At 39.2% G+C, this 17,275-nt stretch overlaps 1 protein-coding gene across 2 annotated transcripts in view; it reads left to right on the top strand.

The window, feature by feature from the left end:
- The window catches only part of ATXN10 (ataxin 10), a 92,108-nt gene that overhangs the window by 25,257 nt on the left and 49,576 nt on the right, over positions 1-17,275 (top strand). For both annotated transcript variants that reach the window (XM_064421155.1, XM_064421156.1), the window contains 3 exons: positions 4,013-4,109; positions 4,999-5,163; positions 14,799-14,879. In XM_064421155.1, coding sequence (XP_064277225.1) covers positions 4,013-4,109; positions 4,999-5,163; positions 14,799-14,879 — 343 coding nt within the window. The remainder of the gene's footprint in view (positions 1-4,012; positions 4,110-4,998; positions 5,164-14,798; positions 14,880-17,275) is intronic.

The following is a 17,275-nucleotide window of genomic DNA, read 5'->3' as shown; positions in this document are numbered from 1 at the left end:
AGAAGTATTGAATTTTGAAATTCTAATGCTTAAAGTGTTTGTCTTCAGAACTTCAGGGATTTTAATTTTCATCTAATACACAGTCTGATTCTGCAAATGGCACTGTGTGGAATGATGTCTTTGTGTGGACTGGAGCATCTCCCTGCCAGGGAAAGGCTGAGGGAGCTGGGGCTGTGCAGCCTGGAGAGGAGCCCCAGCTGAGAGGGGCCCTCAGCCCTGGGTGTCCCTGTGTGCAGGGAGGCTCAGAGCAGGGCCCAGGCTCTGCTCCAGGGCCCAGCAATGGCACCAGAGCCACGGGCAGGGACTGATCCCAGCAGGTTCCACCTGGACATGAGGCAGAACTTCTGCCCTGGGCAGTGCCCAGGCACTGAACAGATTGTCCAGAGAGGGTGTGGAGTCTCCTCACTGGAGATGTTCCAGACCCCTCTGGACACAATCCTGGGCCCTGTGCTCTGGGATGGCCCTGCTGGAGCAGGGACGTGGGACCAGCTGACACCACTGTGGTCCTTTAGACCATATCAGGTAATTGTTGAATGAGATCATGTCAGTATAATAATTAAATTAAAAGCATGCACTGGAGTCTGGCTCAGTTGTTCTGTGATAGTAAGGGACGGGAAGGAGGAAAGGGAGCTGTGATCTTGCAGGTACTGAACTGCTGGATGCCTTTAAACCATCTTCATACAGGGCCATCAAGTATCAGCTGTCTCACATTTGTCATGGGTGGCCTTGAGTGACTGAATGTTCAGTTTACATGTAGACAAACATTTAGGTACCAGAATTCATTAGGTAAAGAGTCAGTGTTTCTGCTTGTACCCTCTGCCCTGTTGTGTAAAGATGTTATTTTTGTAGAACCTAGAGAAGTCTCCTTAAGTCATTGCAGACTGGTTGTGAAAGCAACATGTAATTTGTGTATTTGCTAAAGAACACCTGCTTTTACAGGAGCTGTTGAAATCTTGGTGAGGGGAAATCTCTTCAGCTGCAGGGTTGATTTGTGTATCAGAAGTTACATCTTGGTACATGCAATTTCACGGTGGTTGACCATCAGGTTAAAAATACTCTTCTTGACCACACACAGAGTAACCTTTTTTTAAAAGTAAAATTCAGCTATGCTGATAGCTACAGAATTGTTGAAGAATATTGTTTTTAGCTTTGTAAAAGTCTGTACATTTTTGGGGATAAGTGAAATTGTCTTTTTTTTTTTCCTCTCTTTTTTGTTTTTCTTTTCCCCTCCCACCTTTCAGAAAGCTCATGGCTTATTGGTTGCATGGCAGAATGAAAGTCTGTCTTCATCAGCTCCTACATTTTCTTGCTTTTGTTGTAAAGACTTGGAAGGGCCATGGAAGGAAATTGTCTCAAATTGTGCCTGGGAAAGTTCACATTAGATATCAGGGAAAATTTCTTCATGGAAAGGGTGGGCAGGCATTGGAATGGGCTGCCCAGGGAGGCAGTGGAGTTACCATCCTGGAGGTATTCACAAAAGGTGTGGATGTGATACCTGAGAACATGCTTTAGTGGTAAACATGATGGTGCTGGGTTGATAGTTGGACTTCAGGATCTTACAGGTCTTTTCCAAGCTTAATAATTCTAGTTCTGTGATTTTATGATAAAGAAATTCTTAAAGAGGAGAAAAGCGTATTTGTATTGCACAGATACCCAAGATGCTTCAGTCATATGTTGCAGCAGTCAAGTCCAATAGAGGTAAAACAGAAAAGAAAAAACATGGAAATTGAATGCTAAGAAAAGAGTTCCATAGTTTGAAATGTAGTTAATACTACAGTGTATTTTGGCAATGTTTGTATTTTTTAATACACACATACCTCACTGTGAGTTAACTTCTCTAGTTGGATTTTTGGGGAATTTCTTATTTAAAGCATAAATACCGTAGTATAGATTTTCAATGCTCTGTCAATACTGACTGTCTCTTGGTAGCTTGGTGCTAGGCTACTACATTTTCCATGGAGTTATATTTGGAGAGAAGCACTGCATGAGATATTTTGTATTCCAAGACCACCACCTGTGGAGTTCTGTGGGGGAGGTGTCAGTTTTTTAAACACAACCATACAGATATTGCTGTGATGAGCTGCTCTAGGTGTGGTATGATGGCTTTTCATGCTCTTTGTGCCTCGTCATCTGTGCCTTTCTATCTGTGACTGCTGGACGTGGTGTGTGACCTGGACCCTGTGCTCTGCTCAGCTGCCTTGGTGCTCATTGCTGTTTGTGGAATCACATCTTCCAAATTGCTGAGATTCTTCATGTGAGAGTATTTGTATGGCAAAATGTTGCATTGTCAAGGCATCCTCTTTCTCTGCTTAGTTGGGAATAGATGTGATAGGTTTTGTCTTACAGAATATCCACTTGCCCATATATTGATTTGTGTCCTCTAATTAAAAGAAAAATCCTAACTCTTACTGGTTAATAATAAGCATTTTGTGATGAAACTGGTTTTCTCCACAGGTATATCCACAGAATTGTCACTTTTTCCTGTATCTTCCTTCCTTGTTCAGGACATCACTGTTGGACAAGGGCAGTGTTGGTTGGTTTCACAAATACTGAAATTCGTAGCCATTTATTACTGTGTTCATGGCATTTCCTCTTTGGTACAGTAAGAATGGTAGCTTTACAGGATCTTGAACATTTTTCCTTCATCTTTTGGACAGACTAATCTCTAACAACCAAGGTGTAATAGCTGAAAAAGCTCAAGCAAATTTCAGGGAAAGATTGGAATATAGTCAACCAACCTTATGCTCCTTTGGGTGACTTTTCTTATTGCTATATAGGTAAGGAATTCACCAAGGGAAATAATACCCTGTTCCTAGGATTTACTGCCTAGTTTTTTGTTGGTTTTTTTTTTTTCCTAGCAGGGAAGTATTTCCATAAAATGTCTGCTGGCATGCCCATGCTTGCTGTCCTTCAGAAACTCCTTGGTCAGCAGGATGGGAACCAGATGGGTGTGAGAAACGGAAGCACAACGATGAGCAGAAAATAATAAACCAGTACAGATGTCCAGGGGGAAACAACAGAAATCTGAATAACTAGAGGAGAATATAGTTCAAGATGCATTATGGGGAATATATAAGTATTTGGGGCTTTTATATATATATATGGCCAAAAAAAGTTACTTTTTTCTAAGCCCAAGTGACCACTTCTTAGACTTGCTTTCTTGTTGTTCTCAAGAGGACATGTGCCCAGACCTGTTTAGGAAATCTGGCTGCCAGCTTTCCAAGAGGCCTAATTTTAGATGTGCAGAACCTGGCAATACTAGCCACCCCCATCTGTATTAGGCTGTTGTTTGTCCTATCTGTTAAACTGAATTTGAACATGTACTTTCAAGTTTCTTTGCCAGCTTATTAATAAGGGCTAGGCTATTGAGAACTGTTGATAAGTGTTTTAATTTTGTGAAGTCTTTGGGTTCATGCTGTTTCTTTATGACTTTGCACTTTTTGGTGGCTGCTCTAGGATATTGACTTGTGTGGTGAAATATTTTCTCATATTTTATATCTATATTGAGAGGAGGCTAAAAGAAATCCTTTGGAATAAGAACAGAAATCAGCCCTATTAAAATCAGTGTCAAAAATGGAGGCAGAGCTATTTGGAGACTTGGCTTTCATTTTTCTAGAATAGAAATTCTGGGATAGAAGGTGTTGAGCACATCATAATTATTTATAATGGTTTGTCCAGCTAACCAGAATATAATGTGAGAAGCAAGAACCTGTCAATTAGTTCTTGTAATCACTAGTAGCCAGTGTGTAATACTCAGACAAGTCTTGGGTGTAATTCTAAAATACTTTGTAAAATTATTTGTATTAGAAGAGAAAATGTAAATATTTATGTACAGTACCTTTGGAATACTGCACCTAAAGTTTCCTGGAGATGGATTCTGCAGTGTGTATCTGGAATATTGAAGTATGTAATTTTTTGTGAAATTTATTAGTTGAAATTTATTTAATTGAAATTTTATGAAATCTATTATTGCTTTGAATTCTTGTTAATATATTTTCTGGATTTCTTTCAGCTCTTCGTTGTAGTCTTCAGTTTCTTGGAAACATTGCAGCAGGAAATGGAGATTCCCAGAATAGCATTTGGAAGTGTGCTTTCCCAGATCTCTTCTTGTAAGCATGGATGCGGGTTTTTTCCTAGTGTCATTTCTGTGGTTGTATTCACATCTTTTGTGCATGGCAGTTGTGCCTTTGCTAGCACCATGAAACTCTGAAAAATAACTTTGGTGAGAATGGGCTGGTTGAGACCATATCCTGTAGATGTTTTTTGTTAGTCAGCCACAGGAGTCAGAACCTTTAAAAACCTGCTTGTTCTGAACTATCAGTAAATAGATTTAATTTAACAGAAACTGGAAGAAAACTATTTTGAATTACGAGCTTCAAACATAAGCTTTTTTTCAGACATGTTTTCAAGTAGTTGCACTCATTTGCAAGAACACAGCATTTTCTTTTCTCATGTTGCTGCTGTGCAGATCTGTCAGTATTGGTGGATCAGATGTAATCTATAAAAGTTCCTTAATCTTCATCTCTTTTAATCCTTCCATCCCCCTTCTAACCTCACCAGAATATCTTCCTGGGGATTTGATGATACACATGTAAGGAAATATTACATAAACTATTTTGTGCAGATGCATGACAGCACTGTTGATGTGTTCAGCCAGATTTTTTGTAGTAAGCTGGTAACAAAGGCACTTTGATTCAATTTGATAATCATTCTCCATGGGTTTTTGGAGCCCACTTGTCAGCACTGAGTGTAGGAAGACCTTACAGTAAGAAAACCAGTTCCAATTTAGCATTAGTTTTGTAAACTTCCTGTAAAGTTTGACCTTCAGCTGTGAGTTGGATATTTTTCTATGCAGGTGACTTTTATCCTTCTTAGGCAGTGACAAACTTGTGGTTCTCTAAAAGCCAGCAAAGGACAACTCAGCAAGCTCAGTGCTCCTCGCCTGTTTTTCCAGGGTCCATTTCAACTTGCCCTTAACTCCTTTATTTTCTCTTGAAGGACATGTCTGACATACAGTGATGAGAAAATTGTCACCTACTGCTGCATGGTTCTGTTCACCTGCCTGAATTCAGAGCGAGTGAGAGACCTGCTGGATCCTGGAAACTTGACTGTGGCTCTTCATGTCCTGAGAGTCTACAAAGAGCAGTTGGATTCTGAGTGGTCGTATGTATTGTTAAATTTCCTTTTTCCTCACCCATTAATTAGGTGTTTTTCTGGTGTAAATCACTGTGTTAAAATGTCTAAACATGTGATACTACAAAGTAATACATGAAGATCACATTAGAAATTAATAGTTTATAATAGAGATAATTTCCATGGTAGTTTCATTACTCTTTCGATTGTTGCTAAATTAAGACTCCATTTTTTGTTGAGGACAGAGGAATTTTCAAATCATGGTCTGGTTTTCTTTCATTAATGAAATGGGGTTCTAGAATACGAACTAATTTATACTTGTGTGCTGGTTTGTGGAGATTTTAAAGTTAGCACAGAATAGTTTCACAGACAGGTCATGCTAGGAAGACTTGTATGTCTGTTGCTTGGGAGTGCTACATAAAACCTGGGGATTTTCCTTTTTTCCTTTTTTAACATAGCCATTTTCTACTGCAACATGCAGTCATTTTTATACCAAAACAGGGAAGATTTTTTTTGTGAATCTTCATTTCATACTTTAAGAGCACCTAATCAGTGGTTTTATCCCTCTGAACTTTTGTATTTTTTACTAGTGGCCATTCTTCTAAGTATTGTTGTCAGTTATGCCTTTGATAAATGTGCTGCCCTACATAGCAAGGGTGCACATTCAGCTAATTGTTACACCATTTCCCCCTTCCCAAGGGGAAAATAATTAATTGTATGTTTTTGTAGGATTCTTTTTAAGGTTGTGTTTAAATTAAGAATTTAATTAGGAAGAATTGTTGGTGTTTTAGCAGCGATATGGAAAGTCTCAACAAGGACTTAAGATGACTGAATGAAAAGTAAATGTCATTTTATAGTTTACTTTTGTACTGAAAAAAATTATCCAAAACTTGTTTGTGACTGGGCTTTTTTAATGGCAAGGGCAGTTTGCTTATGACACAAGTAGTTTTCAAAAATCAAAATCTAAGTTTAGGGTCAGACAATGAGACTTCTGTTTCAAAAGTGCCAAACCAAGTCCTTAGTTTTGTCATCTGTCAATAACCCATGTGTAAAGTTGCTTTTCAGATAATTATCCTCATTATCCTTAATTTTTGAAATTTGTTTTGACTCAGATACCAAAGTCGTAGTGGCAAATTTATGTTTTGAAGGTAAATGCAGAATAAATGCAGCATCAGAATAAGTGCTGAGGGATGCATGTCCCTGATCTCTCCAGTGTGAAGTAGAGTCAGTTGATGTTATGATGAAAATGTCTTACCTCCACTGTGGGTGTTTGGTGTGGGTGGGGAATGGTCTCTTTTCAGGGTAGTCTTGAAATGAAAAAGGGGCAAACTCTAACACTGAAAATTTGCAATTGTACTTGAACTCTCACTGAAGTACGTCTGCATCCCAGTAGGATTGCTGAAAGGAATTTACATGGCTGTGGCATCTGCAGGGAGTCAGTGTCCTGTTGGAAAGGTTTGGGTCTCTTGTGCCACAGCTGGCAACAGTGCTCAGTAACCATTCTGTGCTATTATATGACTGGACTGAAATACAGATTATTCTTGGGTATGCTCAATGCTTACTCACTGTGACTGAAATTCAGGTGTTCTTACCTAAAGTTAAAAGTACCACTTAATTCCTGCCTACCTTCTTGTCTCTGAGCTGGAGCACCTGATTGCGTGTTACAACAAATCAGAAGTGACTGCCACGTGTGTGTTTATTCTTCCTCTTGACTGGACTTTCTTGCTGACAATTGCTGCTTTTAGGTGTTGGAACTCTTTGTTTGAATAACTAGGCAAGTTTTCATCGTAGGCAGAACTTCTATTCATTATTTGTGCACTGAAATGTATGAAATTAATATTAACATAACAAAAAATTGCCTTAGAACTTGAAAGAATGAGAGATAACAGTCCTGTGATGCATATCTAAGTGTGTTTCTTGAGTGATACACATTCTGTTAAGTATTTTTGTGGCATGCTGCTGTTAGCTAAGAAATAGTTAATAAAGGAGGAGGTCAGTTTTGTAAGGAATGCCCTGGTCAAATTGTGTGTTCAGTTCTTCTGTGATTACGTTTCTCTGGATCAGATGGTCTGAAAGCTCACTTCATTAAGCTTGTGGTTACTTGTCAGCCTCAGAAATGCTTCTGTCTCTGAAATCTGTGAAGCTGGAGAATGTAATACACACTTTTAATAGATATTCTAATGATTTAAGAACTGATGCATCTTTCTTTCTCTTTTAGAAACTCAATCTTCTCAACAACTCCAGGATTATTTGCATATTGCTGTCTTTGCCATTTTTAATGTTAGATGCTGAATGGCACATTAAATAATATTAATTAACATATATTAGACGATGTATTTTTACATTGCCACTAAACTTCTATTCAGTACAGCTCCTGAGCTTGTGTCAGGCTAGCAGTCCTGTAATCTTGAATGCTGGGAGCTCATCTGAGGTTGCTGCTGCTGGTCTGACTCTCAGGAGCAATGGTCTGAGGAAGCAGATGGTATTGAAGTTCTGAGATGGTATATAAGTTCTGAGGTTCTAAAAAATATTTGTCTGACTGGCTCGTACCCCTTTGTAGCTGGCCTTGTGGAGAGTGCCCAGAGCTTGCTGCTTTGGAAAGTGGCAAGGTGTATGATGTTACAGAGTGTACTTCAAAGAGGAAGGCTTTGCAAAGGCACTAACTCTGCAGAATCAATTTTGCTTCCTTTCTTGGATCTGATTTCTGGCATACCCTAATTAACTGATCCTATCTCCTCCATCATTCTTTGCTGTGCAGTTGTCTTCTAGAAAACATGCTGTTCTTCACAAAGTGAGCTGCTGTCTCCTGAACTCTTACTGGTTTTTCTGGGTCTGCTTCTTCCATCCCTCTCTTCCATCTCATATTTCTGTTCAAAGAGATAAGCATGGTTATCAAGCCCATGTGTGACAGTAATTTATTTTCTGTGTATCTTCCATCTTTCTGAAGTATCTCTCATGATACACAAATTTAGTTCTGAATTGTTGATATAATGAGTTGAATATAAAGAAATGTAAGATGGTTTGGGTTGGAAGGGGCCTTAAAGCTCGTCCATTTCCAACTCCCTGCTGATAAGGACAAGTAGAACTGAACAGCATTTTACTCACTTGATAAGGATAGCAGAAAAGAACAACATCTTACTCTTATCAAATAAGAGCCAATATAGCCTTGGAGAAGCAGACAAAACAGAATTCATGCAAAATGCAAGCAGGATGCCAGCTCAGCTCTGCAAGGCTGACAAAGTGGAAGTTAATGCAAAACAATGATACTGCACTTGCTCAAGAGTGGGGGTCAAGGAGCAGCCACCTAAAAATGACACTGGGTGTTGAAGACAGACCCCAAAGAACCATCTAAGGACTTCCAGTAAGGGGTGTGACTGTGTCAGATAAAGTCAAGGAAGTGGAAATAGCTGATGAATATGTAATCGGTGTATGATAAAAGTTCTGTTCATCTAATGCTTGGGGCACTCAGTTGAAAGAAGAATCCCCCTGGATCCCCAGTGCTGCCATAAGGAATACCTACTTTCTGATACTCAAACTGTGTTAGAAAGTTTCTATTGGGCCAATTTTAGTATCAATGTCATGGGCAGGGACACCTTCCACTATCCCAGGTTGCTCCAAGCTCTGTCCAGGCTGGCCTTGGACACTTCCAGGGATGGGGCAGCCACAGCTTCCCTGGGCAACCTGTGCCAGGGCCTCCACAGCCTCACAGGAGCAATTTCTTCCCTATATCTAATCTAAACCTACTCTCTGTCAGTTTATATCCATTCCCCCTTGTCTGTCACTGCAGTTCCTGATGAAAAGTCCCCCTCCAGCTTCCCTGTAAGCCTTTCAGATAGTGGAAAGTTCTCTGAGGTCTCCACACAATCTTCCCTTGTCCAAGCTGAACAACTCCAACTCTGTCATCTTGTCTCCATAAGAGAAGTGCTTCAATCCCTTTATCAACTTTGTGGCCTCCTCTGGACTTGCTCCAACAGTTTAAATGTGTTAATGTTTAAATATCTTAAACACATAAGCAAACTTGCTCTATAGGCTGATTCCTGTTCTGGTGCTGCTTGCTTTCAACAGCCTCTTCCTACCAAAGGGTGCCATCAGGAAATTGGACACATCCATCCTTTAGGAAACAAAGCTGGAACATAACTGACTGTAACTGTTCAGTAACTGATATGTATTTTCTACTCTGTTTTTGTGTGAATCCTACCAAGACCTGAAGAGCCCTCTCTTACAAATTCCTATGCAGTTCCAAATAAATCCTTTTTTTTTTTTTTCAGTAATAGCTTTTTCTAAATACATGCAGAGGGCCTTTGGCTCTGGAAGATTGTGGAGCCTTTCAAAAATTGTTTCTCTGTGTTTCCATCTGCATTCACTCCCTCTTGGGTTTGTGTTAATCAGTAGCAAAGTATGTCACACAGTGTGGAAGGTTCAGTATTTAGAAGAGAAACCAACTGAGAATGCCACACGAGATCTATTTTAGAATGTGAACCTGGAAAAATATGTGTTTTTTGAAGATAATTAGGAAAAAGTAGTAAAAAAAAATACATTGTAATTTGTCCTAACCAAGATCAATGTGTGTTCTACAAGCTGTTTATTTTAGAAATACCTTGGTGGCTCCATTAGAGATGAGAGTATAGCTTGTGTCATCAGTTTTTCCAAGTGTGTGCATGGGGCAGTTCAGCCAATATGGATAGGAAAAACAGGTTGTATTTTTGATTCCTGAAGAGCAAAGTACAAAATCCTCCATTTTAAAATAAGAGGCATAATGTCCCTTTTGGCTTTCAGAAAACTGATATTAGGAGTGTGGTCAGCTGTTTGGCATTGAAATAAGTTTTGCTGAACATCCACTTTCTCTTTTTGAAACCACAACTCAATGATTACTGTAAAGATTAGGATGTGGGGCTACCCCTCCCCAATTTTTTGCCTCTGGGTTTTTTGTCCTGGCTTATGGAAATATGTGTGGACAGAAACTGGTACTCCTGTGGCAAGGAGTCTTGCCTATGGGCACAGATTTAAAGGCAAAGATAGAACTCTTCAGTACTGCTCTTTTTGATTAATTGGGGTGTGGGGGTGTGTGTGGGGGGTGGTGAAGTAACTTTTTTTTTCATTGGGCTGGCAACTCAGTTTCTTCTCTCGGACAGTTTGGGATGTCCTCCACCCCCTTCTTCTGTTCTCCAGAAAGTAATTATTTTTTAATTCCAGGAAAGTTGAAGTTAACGTTGCAGGTTCCAAGTTCAGCTGTGGTTTTAAATAGTACTGACACTTGGAAACGTTTCCTTAATTTTAGAGATCTGAGTAACTTCTACTTTCTATTTGCAGTAGCAGTGAATTGGCACAGATTTCCTCAATCTTTCAAAGCTCAGCCTCATATATTTAATTATCTTGTCACCTCTTTCTTCATGTGTATATTGTGGAGAGGGGGCAGCAGCAAGTGCTATTAGCCATTGCTAATCATCTTCCATTTATTTCTTGGTAGCTCTTAAAAAAATTATTTCAGTTTTACATACAAGTTAGATTTAATCTCTGTTTAGTGCCTTTCAGATGTAGCTGTCAAATTCAGTGGGGGTGTCTTCTGAATCAGAGAAATACTGCGCATAATTTGAATTTAGTCTTCTAGACCTCAGAGTTTACTTGGTGGGGGCTATCATGGCCAGTAGGGAGGATGCTTTCATTGGGGAATGCCTTTGGAAGATGGGGGGATGCTCACTGTTGTGCTTGGGTCAGCACAGGAGAGGAGTATTGTGATGTTTGATGCTAGGACCAAGCCTTCCATATGAAAATGTGTTTCTTTTTCCTCCTTCTGAGAGAGAAGTGCTGGTGTGGGAATGGGGTGAATTACCTCTTTTCTAGTGAATTTATGATAGCACACGTTCCATTTGTTATTGAATGGCTTTATACTTTTGATTGTTTATTTAAATGGTTTTGGTAGTGTTCTTCTATTCTTGTACAAGGATGAAATATGTTTCTTCTAAAATGTGCTCTGATTCCAAGTAATTCCTCATGAGGCATATTGCTTTTTTAGCATCTAAAAAGGCTGGTGATGAGAGTTTGAAGGTTGGCTGAAAATAGCTGAACTTTCTTCTTTACTTTTCTTCAAAATGTGGATGATTTATTACATTTGTTTGTTAAATTACAGTAAAAAGATAGCTATTTGGTTCTTACTGAATGTTTTGGATAGAGTGGCATTATTGTAGGGTGATGAAAAATGCTTTTGGTTTTGAGATTGAAAAAGAAGGCTGCTGATCAAGTAGAGAATTGCCATGTCTTGTTCTTTCTACTTGGAAAACATGTGGTGTTGTCTTCCTCTTTTTTTGAGACTGAGGAAATTGCTCCCTAAATTTGCTAATGGGATAAAATCAACTTAATATGGAGCATGACATTTGATGATAAAGTTGATTGCTTACTCCCAGCTTTGATTGGAGCAAGCTTAGTGACCATCTGGAATATACCAAGTGCAAATGTAGCTCATACCACTTTGTCTTGGCTGCTTTGGAACTTCATTTTGGTACAATACAGCCCTTGTGCTGTTTTAAAGTCTTTGAACATCTCCTCCTGTATTTATCTACTATGGAAGCACTTGATTTTCTTAGGATTTTAGCCAGTTTTTAAAGAGTTGAGAAGATTGGCATATTTTACACTATTCATTTCTTACTGTGTTACGCTTGCATAACAGCTTTAATTGTCACGATTTCCTTCAGTAAATTACAGTGGTCTTCAGTTTATTCCAGTGGTTCTGCTGTTGGCCCCCAAAGAGAGTTTAAATCTCCTACCAAAGCCTTTTGTGTGCATTTGAAATGCCATGTTCAGTCAGTAACCCAAAACTGAATATCTTTTTATATTTCAGAATTGTAGATGATCTTACTTTTCCTCTTCTTTTCCCGTGCCACAAATGAAAAACAGGAGTGCTGAGAGGACTTAAGATAGCACATTGAATTTGCTGCATCCTTGCTTAGCTACGCAAAAGTGCTAGGCATGGTGAGGGAGTTGGAAGTGCTTGACTCCTCTATTAGTTCTTCTGTTATCTCTGGGTGATGATGCTCATGCTCTGTTCTTCATGGTACAGTAGTGCAGAAAGTAGATAAGGTAAAAAATATTTATTCACTTAAATACAGAAGCAGATACTTCATAGAATCACATGCTGCTTTGGGTTGGAATGGGCCTTAAAGTTCATCTCCTTCCACTCCATACCATGAGGAGGGAGCCCTTCTATTATCCCAGGTTGCTCCAAGCCCTGTCCAGCCTGGCCTTGGATACTTCCAGGGTTGGTGCAGCCAGAGCTTTTTGTTTTCTGAGGTGTTGCATCACATCATGAAACCAGAAGGTAAGAATCAGAAATTTTAATGTTAAAATATTCCAAGCTCCTCAAGCAGTAGAGGTCTGGTCCACAGAATGTGCAAAATGTGTGTGAGGAAATACAGGAGCACTGACCCAAGGGACACACTCCCATCTTCCACTTAGCAATAGTGATCAAGAACATGAACCTAGTAGCAGCAGATCTTTTTCTGTGATAATTATTGATCACTTTTTAATTATAAGACAAATAGGCAAGAAGGTTTCCTCAATGTAGTTTTAAACATGAAAATTAAGCTTTAAATTAAATAGCCCCAGTTGCAAAATAGAAAAATCGGGCTTCAGGCTATCTCCTGAAATGCACTTTTTACTCCACTGCATTGTCAGCTGAAATTTGTACGTTCTTAGGCCGAGTTCTGTGTTCTGCACAGCACTGATCTGTGCTATTTTTTTCTGCAGCTCCACACAAAAGTTTGTGGTTCTGCTTAAATCCATGGAAAATGAAGTTGGTTGCGACGATTCTGAAGGTTTGAGTGTGGATGACTGGGAGATGTTAGGAACTAACAGGAGCTGTGGAAGAGTTGCCCTTGACTGCCCTGCTGATGGCTGATCTTGGGTGCTACAGTTGAGTTTGTGTGGCTCAGTTGGATCCATTCATGTTGCTGAATTTGAGTCTTCGTGTTTTTTGAAATTTGCATTGAAAAACTCTTGGATCAATGCTACACTCCTCAGCATGCCAGTTTTAAGTTAATGATTCCTTACACCTCTGCATATTTTTTTTATGAATGAATGTACAAATATCAGTAAAAAGAAGTGCAGTAGAAAATAGTTGTTCTTCCTCCCCATCTTAAAAATGTCAAGTTTTCAGTAACTGAATCAGATGATGCCTAAGTCCACAGTTAGGATTAGAAATATAATAGCTATTAATCTTTTGGGCCTCTTATTCTCCTGTTTGCCCAGTTGGTATTGAGCATTTGTCCAAAAAATACTTTGTTGCAGCTGGAAGGCTTCGTTGTGATCTTCTTATTAGCTTTGTAATAGATTATGGCTATGCAAAATAAAGGCTGTCAGCAAAGGGAAAACTAGGGAGGAGGTGGAGGGGGAGTATTGAAAACTCTTGATTTTAGTATTATTTTAGCTGTTCTTTCTCTGTAACTTCATCAGCTCAGAGGATGCTCTGAGACTTCACTAGAATTATTGTAGCCTAGACAAGCTTTAAAAATGCATCATGTAGTTTTAGTGTACCTATGCAACATAAATATCACTGCTAGTGCTCCTGGGGATGTGATTTGAAGAGCTAAATACTTTTTCCTACTTTGTTTTTTTTCCCATAACTGGGATTATGAGTCTGGGTTGAAATTAAATGAGTGTCACCTGCTGAGGATTGCTGTGGATGGTGCTTGGGAGAGCAAATAGTGAAAATACTGGCATTAGCACAAGGCCAAAGCTGACCATATTTTCCAGAGAAAGTATTAAGAAGAAAGAATGAGCCATTGCCAGTTTTGGATAGATTGTTTTTTAAAGAGAGTATTTTTTGAGGAAAGTTGCTATCATAAATCCTTTGCAACATTTTAGTGAAGAGATAGAGGGAACCAGTGGCTGGTTTGTCAGCTTTTAGTCATTTGTTGGTCTTGTTGTATTCCAGACAGAATATGGTGTGAGAGAGGAAAGGTGATAATTTATTACAGAATATGCTTCACTGGATTTTGATTGGCAAGATCCTTGTGTTAAAGTTGGGCGTGTCTTATGCAGGGCCAGGAGCTGAACTCGAGGATCTTTGTGGGTCCCTTCCAGGATATGAGACTCCAGGATTCTATATCTACCTGCCTTGTAAAGCAAGGACTTAGAATTGCATCTCTGCTTAGGTCTCTATTACACAAGGACAGCATGTTTTTGAAGTTGAGAAAAGTATTTTGCTGCTTGCATCTGACAAAGAAGTTCCTATTTGCTTTGATGCTTTGTTCGATTGCCTTTTTTAAAGAAAAATCAATATGTTATTTGGGCACTTTTTTGACTGTTTGGGCTTACAGACAGTTTTGTGATGAATAGAATAATAATTTTCAAGTACTTTGTCTATGCATAAACCATTGGATGAGTGTTTCATTGTTTGAATTGGGTGTATATAGCTGGACTAAGACTCCAGCCAGCTTTTTTTCAAGCATGTGAGTAAAAGTGTGCTGAACTGCTGAGAAATGGTCATTGCTATGTTGGGGGAAAAACTGCAGGACAACATGCAATTATTTTGTGCCAATTTGTATCTATTATTGAGTAGGACCAAAAGCACAACACGTTAATCTGCAAGTAAAACTAACCAGCACCATTTGGAGTAAATGTGGATACTGCTTTTATAGCTCCAATAAGACTTTCTTTTTCTTTTCCCTTAGGTTCCTGATTGTTACAGAACATTTGCTGAAATGTCCAGAGCTGGTAAAAGCCCTCTATGCCAAACTGAGCAATCAAGAAAGGTAACCCCAAAACCAATGCGGCTTTTAGTATTTAGCATTCCATATAGAGTATCCTGTTCACATGATTGAAAAACTGTGTGGTTTCATAGTTGGCACAAAATCTCTAAATACATGTTTCTATGTCAGTAATGGTTTTAAATTGGTTGGTTAACATTACAGCTTAGCCACAACTGGCAGTGATTTATGTAGGGTTGCAGAATCCAGGTTGGCGCCATTACTCGGTAAAGAAATACTTCACACACAAAAAAGGACAGGATTTCATGCCTGGGTCTTGATTTCATAAGAGCACCACACCCTGCAGAGTTTTGCAGCTCGATTAGAAATGTCCTCAGCTCTTCATAGTTCTGTTGTTATGTCCAGAAATTAAGAGGAAGCCTTTAAGAATGATGGAAGTGTGTTTCATACTGGTTAGCAGAACCTCCAAAACATAGATGAGCAGATGCCTGTGATTACTTAGTCTTTAATGTTTCCACTGTTGAAAAGCTTCAACAAACCTTCACCTTGAAAAAGCATTGTTAGCTTCCTTCAAGTGTTTGAGTAAATGTGTGCTGAATTGATGGGAAATGGCCACTGCTATAATGGAAAAATGCTCATTGCTTTAATAGAGAATTGAGGGAGATTAAATAAGATATTTTATTAAGACAATCAAATTTGGGAAACACTGCTAGAATTCTGCAGCTCCTCCAACTTCTTGAAGATTTTGTGATCTCATTTATGTGTTTAATGTACCTACATTGTTCTGCATCCACCCAGGGAAGCTGCAAGTTCCTCTCTAGTTTTTGCAGGTGAAAGACAAAGCACTAAATGAAACAGTGCCTTTGTGGTTTTTTTCTGTGTTTTGTGTTGTTTCCAGTGTTACCACAGGTCAGGGTTCAGGAGATTATAAGAAAACTGAAAGGATATCAGACAAAGAAAGAATCTGCAATAGGTTTGAGCCGTAAATAAAATACTATTGCTCTATAGGGATGGGATGGGATGGGAATGGTACAGAGGGAAATACTGCTTTCCCCCATAATTCAGGATGACCAAGTGGAAACAAATCTGAGCTGTGTGCTTTGTGTACTGGGGGGTAGGTGCTGTGCAACTGTTCTACAGTGAATGAGCTAGATTGAATTCTTTTGGGGAATATCATGAATGGCATGTTTTCATAATGCCTTTGAGGATAGTGTGGGCTGGGTTCAGTTGTACTTAAAAGTAGGTGTAACCAGTTTCTAGAAAGGTCTCAGCATAGTACAGATTGTCATCAGATTCCTCACCTTAAAGGCTTTTGGTGTAAGCATAACAGAGATGATCACAGGGGATCACCAGTTACAGCATATCTGCTGAATTTATTATTAATCCCAAGAGTTCTGCCAGTCAACTCCATTAAGTTTTTCAAAGACATAATCACAGTACAGTGTGTTATGAATTGGACCCTGCTTAATTTCCTGACAAACATATGAAGTACTGTGAAATAATCTTTTTGCATCCCAGCTATAGAAGAATACCCTGCCTTGGCATCTTCTTAGGTGGTGTTAGTGTATTTAAGAATGCTTTCTTTTGAGATACATGAGGAGACAAATCCAGTTCAGGTAAAAACATTTTGACTGTCATGAACTGGAGAAAAAAGTAGCCATAAACCCCAAAGCACAGGGAATTCATTGTTTCAAAGCAAGATGAGGAGTCCTCACCACAAGCTGGGTGTCCAGTGGGGCTGACCAAGTCCTATAAATGAAGAATGGTATTGAGGTGTCTGGGGAAGGCAGCTGGAGCTCATGAATGTGTGGTAGCACTCAGTTACAGCGTCCTCTGTCATGCACATTAAATACAGGTAGTTTAAATGTATTTGCTGAAATGAAATTAGCTGTGCTGAGGAGGTTTGTGAATATGCCCATCAGTGGTGACTCCCAAAGCTTGCAGTTGTCTGGGATTCCCGGAGTGTAAGTGGCTATGCAACTGCAGTTATTTGCACTGTTCACATTATTTGCACTATTTAAAGTATTTCCTGCTGTTGAAATCCAGTGCATTTGTGTTGCAGTGGCCATGGTGCCTCCCTCAAAGCAGTTTTGTACAAGTGGATTAGCAATTTGAATTTTCAGTTAAAATTCCTGACTTCTGGAGAATTTTCTCTTTCATTTCCTAGCAAGTTTAATGTGTTGCATGTCTAAGTGTGCAAATGGCCTGAAACAAATCCTGTGTTAGTGTGATCAGGTTTTTAGTGGTATTCTGGCCTGGAGAAGTGCATGGTTCTGTGACAATGCCTGCTGGTTCTCTGGAAGGGATTACTGTAGAAGAATATGGCCATTGAAGTAGAAGAGTGTAGATTCTTGAATTCTTTGCCTGATTTGAGTTCATCCAAGTTAGCCTTGAGCATGGACACACTAAGTTCATGCCTTGCTTGTCTTAATTATAAAATT

This window comes from Passer domesticus, chromosome 5, assembly GCF_036417665.1.
Source record: "Passer domesticus isolate bPasDom1 chromosome 5, bPasDom1.hap1, whole genome shotgun sequence".
In the NCBI taxonomy this organism is placed as follows: Eukaryota; Metazoa; Chordata; class Aves; order Passeriformes; family Passeridae; genus Passer; species Passer domesticus.
Note: the sequence above shows the minus strand (reverse complement) of the source record. Positions and strands in the feature narration are given on the sequence as shown.